The sequence below is a fragment of the Rhinopithecus roxellana genome, chromosome 14, assembly GCF_007565055.1.
Source record: "Rhinopithecus roxellana isolate Shanxi Qingling chromosome 14, ASM756505v1, whole genome shotgun sequence".
Classification (NCBI taxonomy): domain Eukaryota; kingdom Metazoa; phylum Chordata; class Mammalia; order Primates; family Cercopithecidae; genus Rhinopithecus; species Rhinopithecus roxellana.
This window is the reverse complement of record NC_044562.1, coordinates 104,391,832-104,409,035: the sequence shown is the minus strand read 5'-3', so window position 1 is coordinate 104,409,035 and position 17,204 is coordinate 104,391,832. Positions and strand designations below refer to the sequence as shown.

Below are 17,204 nucleotides of genomic sequence, written 5' to 3'. Positions count from 1 at the left end.
GAGAGAGAAAGGACCTCTTAGAATGTTAAGTACTATCTTTCTTTTTGCTTAAGTTTCTCTTAATGCTTGGCAGTTTTTCTGCATCCCTTTTAAAGAAATAAAACCAAACTTCGCAATGAATTGATGTCAAGAACATGGAAGATATATTTCCTTTTTTTCCTCTATTCTAATTTAGTATCCTAATAAGCAGTTCAATAGAGTCAATTAAAGTATAGAGTAACTCTAAGGTGACAATCAACACAAAACAGCCCATTGAGAACCTTGTTTCTATACAGGAGTCAAATCAAATGGACCTGGAAGAAAAAGGGTCAAAATTCAGGTAAATTGTAGCATGTCAGCTGCAAATTAGACAGGTTCTTACTAGGCACTTCTTAAATATCTGAACCTCTTATGGCACTAATTTCTAACTTACATAGTTATTTATACACTTGTTCTATATTCTCTCTTAGACTGTAAGGTTGACAATAGGATTACTAATTTGTTACTGCCCTCAGGGCCTAACACAATTCTTGGCCCAAAATGTACTCTAAAATATTGACTGAATGAATGATAATACAAGCTGAATTTGGTTGAAAATGGCCAAGCTGGCCGAGAGTGGTGGCTCACACCTGTAATCCTAGCAACTTTGGGATTTGGGGCCGGGGGGGGGGGGGGGGGGAGGGGCGGATCACCTGAGGTCGGGAGTTCGAGACCAGCCTGACCAACATGGAGAAACCCCATCTCCACTAAAAATACAAAATTAGCCGGGTGTGGTGGCACATGCCTGTAATCCCAGCTACTTGGGAGGCTGAGGCAGGAGAAGCACTTGAACCTGGGAGGCGGAAGTTGCAGTGAGCCAAGATCACGCCATTGCACTCCAGCCTGGACAACAAGAGCAAAACTCCATCTCCAAAAAAAAAAAAAAAGAAAATAGCCAAGCTTCACTGGCAGTCAGGATCCATGGGTTCTAGTCCTGGTTTTGTTACAAATAAGCTATGTGATGTTGGAACATTCTCACCTCTACAACGAGTACTGGGAAAAGCTGATCTCTGGGTCCTTTTGGCCTAGTATACTACACTTCTTTTGTAATAACACATTATATAATGAACATTCCTTCAGATCACTTCATCCGAAACACTAGTATCACATCGTAGAATTCATTCAGGATAAAATTTCATGTTGTAGACACCAGAAACAGTTGGTGAGGGAGACCGATAGACTTCCACCCACTTTTCTTTGGACTGTGCAACTAAGAACCTTAATATAGATTTTTTTTTTAAATGGTACAAGTGAACAATTTAGTCTGGATTATCTGTTACAACAAAGGATGATCAAGCGGCCATTCAGAATTTTCAAGAACACATAGCAGTGTGTTCCTCACAGATGAGCCTTCTCCACAGCAGGGTTGTAAAGTCCTAACTGTGGTTTCTTCTATACAGGAACTTACACCTAGAAACCACAGAGTAAATTCTGCATGCTGTAATAAGTCAGGCAGGAAGGGACTGAAAGTATGCAAATTTTTCTACCCACAGCCAATTATATGAGAAAGACAAAACAAATTTAGAGGACAAAAGAATATTCATTATTAGAATGTGTGAGTTTTCCAGATCACTGACATTTTAAACTAGATTGATTTCTCAAGTCAGCTATCTTGACTTTGTAAATGCTTTAAAAAGCAATAAAACAGGTGGAAAAATTGACCTTAACAGAGGAGAAATTAAAAGCAAAAAAAGAAATGAGAGTTGGCAGATACTAGTTTATTTTGCCTGAAGTTAACACGCAACTTACTATTGCTAAAGGCCTACTCTGTTCAGAGAATGATTTTTAAAACCTCACATAAAAACAATTCTGAAGTCCTATCAGTGATTTTTTAAAAAAATGATATACTCTAACATTCATTAGAAAAACATTAGTGCAAGTGTGTGCCATACTTGGAAAAACAAAGATTTTAAGGTAGGATGGTGAAACACTAAGTAAAAGTCAGAAGATCCAGCTTTACAAGCTGTGAGAATTTAAACAAATCACTCAATGTTTCTGGATTTTAATTAGGAGTAAATTAAAGGGGTTGAACCTGATCATCTCTAATGTCCCTTCCAACACTAAAATGCAGAACCTTCTTTTAAATAAGTGGTTCCCAAACTGTTCCATGATTATAATTAGTAAATATTCTAAAACTAATGTATTCCATGATCAATTAATTCTAGGAAAATAAAGAAATGCATAAAGTCAGACAAATATCTCCACTGTAGGACTTCTTGAAGACTTTTTACTGCTAATTTACACTTTTACTCTCCTGGACAATACTACAGAGTATGTAGTGTTTCCGAAGTTTCTTTGTAAAATGAGTATTTTAATTCCTCAAACACTTTCAACCTTTAATAGAATCCGTGTACCTTAGTAAACACAATTAAGGAAAGCAGCTTTGAACAATAAACTTCTGAATTTAAAATCAGATGCTGAAAGAAGGAAAATGCTCACATAATAGTTGAGGGCATCTATTTCAGAAACTGTAATAACATCTCCATAGTGTTCACACATCATAAAGCACTTTATCTTACATTAACTCTTTTGACACTTAACCCTGAGAAGCAAGGATAGATATAATAATCCTCACAAGTCTTTCTCATCACAAGGATTTCTGGCTAATGAACAGAATGATCACAATTTTCTTTCACGATTATAACTGTAGGCTTTCCTTGACCCTTCCTCCAAAATCCTCTTTTGTATAAACTGACCTATTAGGAGACACCCCAAGGAAGAAGGGAAGCATCCAGAGTACCTGTGCCAGGTAATGTGCCAAGTGCTGTCACCCAGATGATGTCATGTAATCATCTCAATAACACTGAGTAACTATTATCCCTGGTTTTGCTGCCAAGGAAATTAAGACCCAGAAAGTTTAAGAAATGCCCCTTCAAGTGATAGAGTTGGGATCCACACCAATGTCCACCTTTTTTTCTTTAAAAGCAACCTGTGTTTTGAAATGGTTTGATGGTGAAATTTTTTTAAACCGACGTTGGCCATGTGGTTCAGTTGAAAAAAATTAACATTTTTATTTTGATTTGTGTGTCACGGTTGCTGGAATCTGTTTGAAATATGATTTGATTTATACAAATATTACAACAGTAGTTAGAGGGAGGTGTAATTTATACAAGAATCTCATCTTAATAATTATAACCACTTGAGTTCTTACTAGGTGCCAGACAGACCCCTATGTACTATCTCATTTAATCCTCCAAACAAGTCCACAAGGTAAGGATCCCGGGATTACTCTACCTTCAAGGCTTTTATCTCAGAATTTCCTCTCTGAAGTAGCCTGTTTGTTTCACCTCTCTCTCCCAAGGAGTTTTTTTTTTTTTTTTTTTTTGAGACGAAGGAAGTCTCACTCTGTCGCCCAGGCTGGAATGCAGAGGCCCGATCTCGGCTCACTGCAACCTCCGCCTACCGGGTTCAAGCAATTCTCCTGCCTCAGCCTCTTGAGTAACTGGGATTACAGGCAGGCGCCACCAAGTCTGAATACTTTTTGTATTTTTAGTAGACGGGGTTTCACCATGTTGGTCAGGTTGGTCTCGAACTCCTGACCTCGTGATCCGTCGGCCTCGGCCTCCCAAAGTGCTGGGATTACAGGCGTGAGCTACCGCGCCCAGCCGTGGGGAATGTCTACCTGCGCATGCACGTGGTACTCTCTGCTCAAGGTCCGGGGACTTCCCCTAGGCGGAAGGATCTTATCAGACTCTCCATGCCCCTCCCTATCCCAAAAGCTCATTGTCTTTCTTGATTTCACCTGTTTCCTTAGCCTTTGTAACAGTGCTCTCAATTTTCACAGCACACTCATCTTACCAATGTCAAACCCTATAGAAACCCATTATCCAGATGCTTTCCCGTACTTACTGCTGATGGAGGGTCAAGACACCATGCCAACTCATATTCCGAACTCCCATGAGTCCTTACTACTGCTTAAGTCATCCTTGCACTCACCTCTGTTTGAATGCTCACCAAATTCTCAAGAGCATTATTCCAAATCTTTTGTCTTGTCATACTCCTTAAACTGAAAATCTCTTTTTTATTTTATAGAATCTGAACAGACAACCTTGCTTCCTTACTGAGTCCTAAGCTTTTATAAACAGGTGAGCTTCACTGGCCTTCCTGCCATCTCTAGCATAACCCGCTTTCTCCTTCCTGTAATCACTGTCAGGAAGACCTCTAAGGAGCCCTTTCCGATAAGACTAATCCTGCCTCAACCTTTCATAAAAGTAAGCCCTATTTCCAAATATTCCCTCTTTTTTCTAGCACCTTGCTCTACCTACAAACACAGTCAGATGCTGAAATAATTTTGTCTCTAGGTTGTCACTTGAAATTTTCAGGAAAAAAACTCTCTCTTTGGCATCTGATTTTCCTAAAGACACACCCTCTTCTTTCATTCACTCTTTAAACCCTTTGGAATGTGCTTCCCCCACCCCTGCCTCCACCCTTCTTTCCTGTCCCACCACACACACAGGACTCCATTGAGACTTCTGTTTCAAAAGCTTACAAAGACCTCCCAATGGATATTTCCAATGGCCCTTTACTAGGCTTTTGTCTTTCTTGACCTCTTGGCAACATTTAACGAAGCTGACCACCTCTTCTTAAAACTTTGTTCTCCTTGGCTTCTGTGACACCTTCTGGATTCTCTCAGTTTTCTGCCACTTCTTTCCCCCTACTTTGCCTAAGGCTCCCCGCTACTCCTGCCCAGTATAGAATCTGTGCTCCCCAAAGTCTGTCCCATCTCTTGTCTTGACACATTCAGAGTGCTTTAATCCATTCTCAGTGCTCCACCAATAGTCTGAGAAGTTTCTGTGCTTCTTCCTCAGAGCTCCAGTTCTCTAACTGCTTGCTAGCAATTTCTGCCTGGGATGGCAAGTGGGAAGAATAATGTGTAATTCACGTGGACAAGTTAAAATGGCCAAACCAAACTCACTGCCTTTCCCCAGAAACTCTTTTATTTTGGTAGGCTGAATACTCTAAACCACTCATCACTCTACCTGCCCATCTTCTATATTCCTTTGAGGTGGGAGATGTTTTAATATAACCAATGTACTTGTTGGACTATAGATGTTAAAGGTGACTGTATAGTTATGAATGACATATATTATTACTAAGAATGAAATTTGCCATGTAACAATGTGATTGAGACAATCCAGGACAAACACGAAAATCCATGCAGACATGTGAGTCAGCTTCTACTCTGACTTCAAGGTAATCTCAAGGGAGTGGTAAAGAAACATAACCATCTCCCCAACCAAAATAACTTCAAGTGGTTTTCACTAGGGGGGTGGGATTAGTCATTTAGGCTGGATGATTCTTCCTTATGAGAAACTGACCTGAACACTGCAGGGTATTATGCATCCCTGGTGTCTGGACACTGAGTATCAGAATTCAACAATCCCTCTCCAATTTATTTTAACAGCAAAATAATAATAATAATAATAATGTAGAAAATCCCTGTAATAGAAAGGCTGGATTTTTCCTCATCACTGAGCCCCAGAGCAAAAAAGGTTGCAGTAACTTTGAATTTTCCCAATCATTTAAGACTAGAAACCTATGATGGTCTATTCCCAAGATCTTCCCCTCCCCATCCAGCCAGCCACCAGCCAAATCTTGTCAATTCTTTCTACACAATATCTTGAATCCATTCTATTTAATACATTCACACTGCCACATTTCACGTCTTTATTTCAACTGAGACAATACCTTCTAAACTCAGACTCTGCTCTCACCCAATTTAACAAGCTTGCTCCTATTGGCCTCTGTTCTTCAAACTCTACCCTGCAGTCAACCTAACCTGAACTACCCACTGCTTCCCTGATAAAGCCCATGTTTTCTATCTTCAAATCTTTGCTGAATCAATGTTCTTTTTACCTGAAATGTCACCTTCCATGATGCAACCAATTATCCTGATTCCTGAGTTAGAAAGTTCAGTCAAGTCCTTCTCCCTCTCCTTCCAAATGCAGTCACGAAAACTTCTGGAAGACACAGATCCCTCTGACAAATGGATGAAAGCTATGAATCTCTACCCAGGAAATAGCCAATGTATGCACATTTTGCATACAATTTTAAGGGCTTCCTGTATTTGAATATCTATAAAATTTGGTCACTCCTCCTGCCTACAATTTAACTGACTTCTGGGTCCTCACCAGCGCTCAGCTGTTTTAACAACTAGCTAGCTGGTTTCCCTGCCCAGCTTCTCCCCTAATGTGCACCAGTCTTATCTCCTGCATGCTACCCATTTACTTCGCAAGGATTCCTGTCTGCTTTTTTTTAAAAAACAATCACTTACACCTACAACTCAATTAATTATAACTCAATGTTTTTGAGACCCTGTTAAACTTTCAGTTAAACAAAAGAACTATTCACTCTCTTAGAACTGGTCTGATACATTTAACATATAAAACTGAGAATACAAAGTAGAGCCAAAATACTTTCTAGAATATCTGAATTGGTAGGGTTGGGTTGATCACAAATGGTCTTCCAAAAAGGTGATTTTTATAGGCAGTTCTCCAAAGAGGAGAGAGAGAAAGAGATCTTATCTTAGAACAGAGAAAGAAAATGATGATAGGATTGATAACTAAGAAAAAAGGGGAGATGTAAGAATCTGAGATCATTCAAAACAATGAGGCTACACCTTTGCTCCCAACATACACAGCACCAAAACAATGAGACTGGAACCCATTTTGTAAAGTGATAACATCAACTAGCAAAGTAAGAAATGGACAAGGTAATAGTGCTTTCTTCTCTCTTAGCCCCTACTTCCCCTTCCCTCTCTTCAGCACTCCTTCCTCCCCCTCTTGCTCTGGAGCTTTGCACCCTCTGCAGTGCACACTTAAAACTCTCCAGACACACTGAAAACTCCCCTGGGTTATACACTATCAACTGCTTCTACAATGCTGACATTATCCGTACCTTGTACTTCTTACAGAAATCCTTACTCTTCCATTATATATTAAAGAAGCCTCTAAAGAAGCCACACCTCCCACTGCACTGCCCTTTCAAAAAGCAAAACGCTTGCACATGTATCCTGGAACTGGAAATAAAATTAAATTAAATTTAACAAACGAAAGAAAGAAAAGGAAAAATACAAACACATATATGACAAAAAAAAAAAAAAAAAAAAAAGAAGCTAAGAGCCAAAAAGGAAGTTTGCAATGAAGACAATCACATGTTTTCATAATAAAATAAACCCAAAGCATTCCAACATAGGTAGGACAGTCTTTGTCTGTCACATTTAATACAGAAATTAAATGTGGAGAAAATGTATCTGTCCACAAAACAGCTGTAAGTCAAATGAAACAGGTGAGTGTGATAATGCCTCCATATTTAGAATATTTAGAATAGCTACTCTCCTGAAAAGTAATCTAGAATATGAAATTTCACATATATAGCTACATTTCCCCCTCAGTAACTCATGTAGATAAATTTGTGCCTTAAAAATGTTTTAAAAAGTACAGAAGGCCTATTTAAAATATGTATAAAAATAGGAAAATTTTAAGTTATTAAGTATAAAAAGTATCTGTCAGAAATAAGTGATTTCTAAAAAGGTAGTAGAGGAGTTTGCAGGAAACAAAAATAATACATAAAGAATAGGAAAGGGCCACCCCTCAAAACTCAGGCATTAGAAACAAGCAGTACCTTCATGCTTGATTGAAATTCTCAAAATGAATTCTTTGGGGTTTCACCACAATTTTGAGAAATTTTAAAAATACAATTTTTTAGGGTTTTTTTGTTTCGTTTTGTTTTTTTCACACTTTTTCTTGATAACCAAACAACTGCATACTCATTGTAGGGGACAAGAGGGACTGGATGGTTGTAAAAAATGTAAAGGATCATAAAAAAGTCACTTGTGATTCTATAGCAGAGGAAGCCATTTATTAATATTTTGGCATATTTCCTTCCAGTTTTTAAAAATACATTTTTGAGACTGTATTGCATATACAATTGACAAACAAAAGATAATCTCTAGTTTACATTATTCTGTTATGAAATTCCATATGTTTAAATGAATAAAGCAGAGCCAACATTGATTTCTATTTATTAGGGTACTGTTCTGCGTAACACCAAGTTTCTTGCTGCTGCTATTATAGTAAGTGCTAAATCCCAACAGTTATACTGATTTTTATTTTAGTCCAGGATTACATTTATTCCATTTAATTCTTCCACCTTATCCTAATTCCAGGAAATGCTTTCTTCCTTTCCTCACAATGTGTTCTATACTATTTTAAAGTTTACACCAAGATTTTAGAATGTGTTAAGCAAAGCATTCTGTACAGATGCGAGTTTAAAAACAAACACCCACTAAACACCTACAGATGTCCAAGGACAAAAAAAAAATGTTTATTTTTCTGAGTAATGCAAAGACAATATCTTTGAAAATCAAATATACAAACAAGACAAAGGAAAGAATTCAGGAAACGATCATGCATCTACTAATAATCATATCTGTTTTCCAGCAAATTAAAAAGTAGCATTTTTCACTGATAAGAATGATCAATGCTGTTTTTACCTTCCTAATATATCTGCATGAAATAAAGAAGAAAGGATTGAAAGTCTTCCCCAGAGAGGAAGCAAATTCTGCTATCCAGAGCATAAACCATGACCAACTATTTTAAAAATATGGTGGGATCCACTTTTCTACTTCTTGGTACTTTCCTTTTTTAAAAAAATGTGGTTGAGAATTTCATTTTCAACCTCAGGTCCTTACCCCTTTTTCAGGCTGCCTCTCATTCTAACACAGTCCATTCTTAGAGGCTGTAAACACAGTTCATTCTTAGGCGACCGTGTCAAGGTCTCCCTAGACCACACAGAAGTCTCCTAGGACCACCCGCTGTTGCTTGCTCTGTGGGGACATTAATAATAGCACCTTAGAAGGATTAACAACGACAACCCTGTGAAGTGGGCACTATTATCTTTACTTAGCAGAAACTCAGACTTAGGGAGGTTAAGTGAAAAAGCATACAAATGGTAGAGCCAGAACTTAAGCCATAGTCTTTCAATTAGGTAGAGTGCAGGTGGAAGCATGGACCAAATATGCACATTTCACATCACATTTTAATGCACATTTACATCATTTAATGCACATTTCACATCAAGAAGGTAAGATGTGAAATGTGCATTGTTATCAGGGCCTAAGGAATATGCGAAGGGGCAAAATTTTCAGTGGAAAAAGTAAGAATAGTATGTCTTATTATCATGATTTTTTTTATAACTAGTTTTAAAAAGTGAACTGGATTTCCCTGAGAGAGGGTTGCTAGATTTAGCAAATTTTAAAATGCAGTATGATGAAAATCTGGGACATACTTATACTAAAAAATTATTCACTGTTTATCTGAAATTCAAATTTAACTCAGTGTCTAGTATGTTATCTGTGAAAGTATTTATAAAACAAACAAAAAACACTAATACATTCAAGAGCTACAACTCCCACATCTGAAATCTGGACACTCTGTGGGCCACATGTCTTTGGGAGGCCACGTAAAGACAAGTGTAGTGAGGCCACAGCTGTTCTTGACAGGCTTTCCTTCTTTTTCCTAGTAGCAAACACAGCCCTTGACTCCAGGGACCTAGCTTTCACCAGTAGGCCACTTAATGTCACTGCCTCAAAACTCCAGACCTTCTCTATATGGATGCTATGAAGATTAAATATGACTGAGGTTTATACATCCTTAAAATATTTATTTACTGGCTGAGTACTTTATAAATAAATTCTCAGAAACCTGGATCAGATAGGCTCTTACCCTCTTGACCAAGAAAGGTCTCAAAAATAAAAGTACTACTAATATATGGTGAGCCCAGCTGACAGTAATCTCTGAAAATAAGGAAAAGCAAAACACTAGAAATATGTTCAAAACCTGAAGTGAACTATGGACCATGTAATGAGATGCCAAAATGGGTCCCTAGCAGAAAAAGTGGACAGTCATGATGAATTGTACAGTTTTCAAATGGTTATGTATGGGCAGATTTTAAAACATCATCATCATGACTCATAGATCCTACCTGATCACAAATACACGGAGATAACATAACATAAAAATGGGCCAAGACCTTTCTTATACATACCACTTTACCTTTCTGCTACTCTCCCCTAAACCTCCAATTTCTGTAGCTTGAAAACGTTTACTTTAAGACAACAACAACAAATTGGGACTGTTTCAGGCAGTGTTCATTTAAATATCTTCTATGCACAAGTTTAATCTTCAAACTTTAACAAAACCCAATCTACTAAACACAAATTGCTGTGAACAGAAACTGTCTGAAGAGGATTAATCAACAGCTTTGTATGTCATCCTCTAAACAAGGCCAAACACTGAATCACTGTTGAATTCCTCACGTGCAGCTACACCCAGTTAATCTTGAAGAAGGCAGTAAACTATGTAAATCTACTTAAACTGGAAAGATAAGTACTTCCCTCATCAAAAGTTAGCAACATTTAACAAGTACAACTATTGGAGGACAAGATCATTTGTAAAGAAAAAGAAATACACACACAGACATAAACATACACATACACACAGGCAGGAGAATTTTGCATTCACTCCCCTACCTCCAAAACCCTACTGGAAACCACTAGGACAACATACTATTCAGCAAAAAAGGCCCTCCTACATGCCACAATGTGCAGAAACCAAAGTATGGTTGGATTGTAACTTAACTATCTCAAGAAAGCAGTTCCAAAATGGAAGTAAGGAAACAGGAAGAGGAGTAGCTAATAAAAGAATTCAAGAAACAACACAAAGGAAAAATGAAAATATCAATTTTCTATATCTAAAAGCCTTTGAGTATAAATCACTTCTTTTGCTTTAAAACACACAAATATTTTCACAACTACAAAAGTCCTGATAAATGGTTTCATTTTGGTTTCTGGGCGCTCTTTTCATATAATCAGATTGGATTTGCTTAATGAACACCATATACTTCAGTAACAGAACGTACACATTGTCCACTGAGACTTGAACCAATCATCTTTATCTAGATACTGCCTACTGGGTTATCACTCCATTCAAAAGCTTCTCACTTTGACCTGAGCTGAGCAGGTGTATTTCTAATGTGCTCACAGGCCTGTGAGGCAGGAAAATCCTGTTGATCCCAGATGATGCCAGAGATCAGTACTCCCTGATGCCCTGGCTATACTACGTGGGGGCAGGTGAGGGATGAGTACCAACCACCTCTGCTTTAACTGAAACTAGCTCACTCCTACACAGTCGGCCTTCTGTATAAAGAGGTTCTGCATCCACCTACTGTGGATTAAAAATATTTCTGGGAAAAACAATAAAAATAGCAATAAAACAATTGGAAAATAATACAGTATAACAATTATTTACATAGCATCTACATTGTATCAGGTATTATAAGTAATCTAGAGATTAAAAAATACGAGACGTGTACATAGGTTATATACAAATACTATGCAATTTTATATCAGGAACTTGAGCCATCCTGGAACCAATCTCCCTCGGATGCTGAGAGATGACTGTGTATGTAAAATGTAAAAAGCTTTAAGAGTTGTACAGTCATTCAATACAGCCATATTTTTATATCAATGCTGCTTCCAAACTCACAAACTTACCATCTGTATCATCCATTTACTTCATCATTCACCTCCTAGCTCACAAGTTCTCCCTCCCCAAAAAGGTGAGAGGAATTCCTAAACTGGACTTCTGAGATGTGAAGGGTGATGGGCGATGATGCAGATAAACTAAACTCTCTATAGGTTTCTATTGAGGTGTACATGTAGGCAGGCAGCCGTAGTGTGGTGGTTTGAAGGGAGTGATTGTCAGGTTCAAATTCTGGCTCTGCACTTTTGAGTTGTACAGACTTTGGGCAATTTGCTTAAATCTATGCCTTAGTGTTCTTAATTGTAAAATGGATATACTAATATTGCCTGCCTCATAGGACTTTCAAGATGACTAAATGAGTTAATCTGCCAAAAACATTCAGAACAGCAATCAGCAGGTAGTGAAGTACTCATTGAAAGTTAGCTATTACTATTATGTAGGTATAATGCAAGTGTGATTCCGAACCATTACAGTGTTTTTTCTAAAGGTGACTGTAAAGTATTCCTTACATTCCATTTTTTTTTTCCTTCGGGCAGATTATCTGAGATCAGCTCTAACAGTTGATTATGTATTTCTAGACTAAAATCAAACTGCAGCACATACCTAAAATTTGCCAATTCTTTCATCAAAATGAACAAACTAATATGAACTGCAAGGTTGAAGCTTAACATCACAAAATCTTATAAAAAAGCATTAATTAGACTTCCCATTTAGCCTAAGCCAGGATGAGATCACAAAGTCACTCATGGTAACCAGGTCCCCGCGCTGGAAGTGTGCTTTCCCAGTGAATGGCTAAATACTAACAAAAGAAACCTTTGACTCAAATACCACTGGTACCCGGGGTCTTGTGTCTGTATAATGCCTACACATTCATTTCTTTCTTTGCCTATAGAAAAAAAGAAAGTCTGTTTGTTTTTCTGATTCAGTCAGTCCTTTTAGTCTTTGAATCTAAGGAGAGCCCTGTGAAAAGAAGAGCATCTTATCAGCGTGCTCCAGACCAGCAGGCTACCCTCCTTCACACACAAAACCTCCAGCCCCTCACAGCCAAAGGCCTCGCCCTCAGAGCCATTTCCCCATTTCAGAGCTAACACCCCGCCGGGTTTTGACAACAAATAAATGAATACACAAGGCCCTAACATAATTAGCCATCTTTTCAGGTAGAGTGAGGTGGGTGGGGGAGGAGGAGTTGCAAGGGGAATGTTTATTGTAAATTGGTCGCATTCATGAAGTTGATGTAAGTGTACTGGATCTGAGAGCATTTCTTTTAAATGAAGCCACATGAAATGACTTCGAGACGCCTGCTTCGGAATCTTGACTATCTTAGCATATCCTTCAGCGGAGTCACAAATGGAGATTTTATTTATTTAATTAATTAAAGGAAAGAACTTCTTAACCCAGGTAAAAGTTCCATGGACTTCCACATCAAGGACACACAGACCACGGTGTGTGTACTGGCTCTTTAAAGGAAAGTTAACATAGAAAAGAACCAAAGACCAGAAGGCAGAAAACATTTCTTTTTGACACTGCCAAAATACTTGCAAATATACTTATGCTAGGACACACACACACACACAAAGAATGACTCTGACAACAAGACCTAAACATAATCAATAATCCTGTAAACACTTCAAGGGAAGCCACCAGGCATCACTGTCATCGGTCGTGATCTTAAGAGAGCCACTGTCTGCATGGAAGGCTACAGTTCGCTTGTATCCTTACTGGGATAATAACTTAATTGATTTGTCTCAGTGGCTAAGGATGTAGACAAGAGATTTATTATGCAGGAAAAATATCTGCAATCCTGTTTTTGTTTTCTCAACAAGCATCTTGCCACTGACCTCTAAATCAGTTTAACCTTTTCTAAACAGACCTGCACATTTTTTAGATAACTTAAACCTAGGTTTTGTTATTGCTGCTGCTGAAAGGCTCTGTGAGATGTATCACAACATGGCTTCAGTAACCTTCTTTTAAAAACAAAGATGAAAAACAAAACAAAAGGCCTCAACTATACGCTCCCAGCTCCATTCCTTTTCCCGGCAGGGGATTGTGATCTAACCACTGAAGTGGCTTTGGAGTTCAATCTGTTAAAAAATGTATGAAACGGTATTAAAATAGGAAAGAGCATGTGTATGACTCAGGCATATCCAAGTATCTTCTGCAACTAGGATGTCACAGGATTTCCCTGTGCTACTGAAAACCTTGAGAAAGTGACAGTAGAAGTTCCTGTTTCTTTTTTTTTTTTCTTTAAATGAGGGGGGCGCGCGCGAACAAACACACAGACACACACAGACAGACACACACACACACACACACACACACACACACACACACGTCTTCCGGGTTTCCTACGAATCAGACAGGTTCTCTGAGGTTCCAAGCGAAGACTGCACACCAGCAAGACGACTTATTACCGTACTCCGCTACACACAAAGGTTTCGGGAAAAACCCAAACTTGTTGCAGAGCTGGGTGAAGCCCCTAGCCCGGCGCGCTTCTGCCCTCACCGCCTCTCCGCCCCTGCCCCTTCCTCCGCTTCCCAACCTGCCCGGCCCGGGCGGCGGCGGGGGAGCGGACATCTCCCCTGTTCAGGTCGCCGGCCGAGCCGTCCCCGCGGGCTGCCTTCCTGGGAAACAAGGTCACCGCCCAGCCGGTCCCTCCGAGGAGGCGAGGAGCCCCCGGGCGCGGCCGCCTTTGTAACGCGGGGCTCGCCGGCCTCAGCGCGGCATCCCGGCCGCCGCCTCACCTGCTTGCGATAGGGCGTCCTGCAGTTGTTGCTGCCCCCGGGGTTGCCACTGCTGCTGGGGAAGATCATCGCTGCGGGCGGCGGGTGCGGGCGCCGGCGCGGGGCAGCCTCGCCGCGAGGGGGAGGGCGCAAGGAGGGGGCCGGCCGGGCCCGGGGCCGCGGCAGCTCTGGGAACTCCCTCTCGCCGCGCGGCGGCGGCCGGCGGGGGCTGCAGCTCCGCGCAGACTTCCCCTCCGCCCTCGACCTCCGCACTCGCCTAAAAGTGCGGCGCGGCGGCGGGCGAGTCTCGAGCAGCTGGGGCAGCCGCCGCCCTGCGTGCCATGGACGGGTGTTCGCGCGCGGAGCTGGCGGCGTCGCCGACTCTCCCGGCGGCAGCGGAGGAGCAGCGCCGCCGCGTCCCCACCTACCGCGGCCTCAACCACCGCCCTGAGAGCGCGCCGGCCGGGGGCGGGGAGGCGGCAGCGCACCGCCTCGCGCCGCGCCCAGGCCCACCCGCGGCTCCCCGCCCGCCCGCTGGGCGCGGCGCCTGCGGCCCCACCGCCCGCCCGGCCCCCGTGCTCTTCCTCCCAGGCTCGGGGCCGGAGCCGGGGCCGGGCGGCCCGGGGAGCCGCCGGCGCCCCCGCTCTGGTGCAATGGTTGGGTCTGGCTCCCCGCATGCCGCACATTCCTCGGAGTAGCCAACCCCCTCCTCTGTTCTTTTTCCCCCTCGGTTCTTTCCTAAGCACCAGCGGCAGCTTTGCACCCCGGCTCAAAGCCCCTTTTAAGGGCGTCGCTTAAACTCTAGCACCTGGGTCTTCCCTGTCTTCTTCACCTTCAAACTAGGCCCCCCTCGCCACTCTTCAAGAAAAGGTGCGGACAATCACCCCTACTTCATCGAACACACGACCCTCCCGTCAAACCTCTGCACATCTCCATCCCCCGATTCACACGCTAAAATTTTAGCAGAGGAAAACAGTTCTCCACTCCCCAGCCCCTCACCCAAATACGATCGGTAAAGTTTTGTTATATTCCTAAGCCAGAGTTTACCAGCTTTCCTTCAAGATGATATCAAGGAACGAAAATCATTTAAGGGCATCGGTTTGGTAAACCTTTCTCCCTGAAAACTGGAACAGTGTAATCCTTCCTTATGTTAATTATTAGATGCGACACAAATGTGTTCTCTTCGAAGGACACAGAAACTCGGCAAAAAAAGAGACAAAGGGAGGAGGGACTTCCCTTTGTTTCCCGATGTAAATGACCTAAGGCTGCTCAAGCTGTCCCTTTTCTCGACCACCTTTCCGTGGACGTATGAAGCCCCGAACCTGTGCAGTGCAGAAGGCCTCCATGGCAGCCCGGACTGGCAGAGCCTGCGGTCTCTGGATAAGCCACTGGGACGGGCTTGCCATCCTTCAAATTGGCCTGTTCCACGGTGACTTTTACAGAATACTATCGCCACAGTAAATATTACAGAGTTCTTCCTTGGTTTCTGGTCTCTTAATACCTTCCTGGAAAGGCTCATCTGCCATGATTACGAAAAATCCTAACTTGTCTAAAAAGTGAAGGCCTTCTGGCTTCCCTAAGGAAAACAGTGTCCCCTGTGGAAATGAAGTCTTCTGGCAAAGCTGTGGCCATTCAAAGGCTTTTCTAGCTGGGAGGAACTGGAAAAAATATTCATCCTAGATATCCTGCTGGTGACTTAGTGAACCCCTTCCATACTCAGGCTCTTCCAACATTCCGCAGCCAGATAACTGGAAAGCCTCACCTATTAAAAATAACCGTATAAAACATACATGTAATTCCGAATTCTTTTCATTAAAAAAAAAAAAGCAAAGTAACTTATTCCGGGCACCGTGCTAGGTGCACAATGGACGAGTAAGAACTTGCCAGGCAAAATTCACGTAAAAATCTGTCCTTTAAAGTGATTAAATATCAAACACAGTATAATGAGCATTCATTGAAAGTTGGTGTATCTGCTGGAACTATTTTCTGCTAGAAAACTGTTTTGACTGCCCTTTTGCTGTCTCCTCTCACTACGACCCTTTACTGCAAGTTATCAAGCACGAGTATAAAATAGAAGACGCTCATCAGAATGTTCAAGTCACAGGTGCCTTTCTCTGAGAACTTACTGCTCAACACCCCAGTAGCTCAGACCTGTCATCTGTGCATCTATGGAAAAAATTCCCTGTACGACCTCGGTTGTCAAGAGTGGTCTCTTAGGAAACCACAATGTAAACCACAAAAGAACAGCACCGATTAATTTTTCTATGGCTGTACTCTAAGGTCATGATATTTTGGACGCTGTGCAATCCAGAATGCTAAAATTTGATTGGATACACTCTGCAATAGTTTTATGGGGATAAGAAAAGTTTTTAAGTGATGATGAAATTTAAAGTAGAAAACTAAAAGAATTCTAATACTAAATACTAAGATATACTAAGAATACTAAAAGAATATTAAAAAGACTCTAAGGCTAGAGAAGGATATCTAAAAGCCAACAAAATGTATGTTCTGTAATGGTGAATGACATAAAAGGACAGAATATAAGGCATATATGTTTAAAAAAACAATGCCCACTAGGGTTCAAAAGTTCCAAACTTAAGTAGGTGCTGTGTTCTTAAGCAAGTAAAGCATTACAAAGAGATAAGATAGTCTACCCTCAACAAAATATAAAATGTAATGAAGTCACTCAAACACAAAGAATGCAACGTAAGGAAAAAAACGTAACTATGAGACCCTGTATATAACATACACACTCAATTATTGATTATTCATAAGCGCTTTGTTGTAGGAGTGATTACAGGGACAGATCCCAGTGAGGTTCATCTGAAAACATTTCTCAGCCTTTGAAACAAATATGTTCTAACACAGAGAAAGTAAGAAAACAGTCCAGAGAGACCCAAGTTATCATGGTAAAAACAGGGCT

At 40.9% G+C, this 17,204-nt stretch overlaps 1 protein-coding gene across 9 annotated transcripts in view; it reads right to left on the bottom strand.

Moving 5' to 3' along the window:
- Positions 1-17,204, bottom strand: part of RBMS1 (RNA binding motif single stranded interacting protein 1) — a 213,652-nt gene that overhangs the window by 119,803 nt on the left and 76,645 nt on the right. For 4 of the 9 annotated variants that reach the window (XM_030916223.1, XM_030916224.1, XM_010379100.2 and 1 more), the window contains exon 1: positions 14,303-14,800. The exons of the other annotated variants lie outside the window; for them this stretch is intronic. Coding sequence is in view for 2 of the 4 variants with exons in the window: in XM_010379100.2 (XP_010377402.1) it covers positions 14,303-14,371 (69 nt within the window). In the remaining 2 variants the exon portion in view is untranslated. Of the gene's footprint in view, positions 1-14,302; positions 14,801-17,204 lie in introns of those variants that run through there. 9 annotated transcript variants of the gene reach the window in all.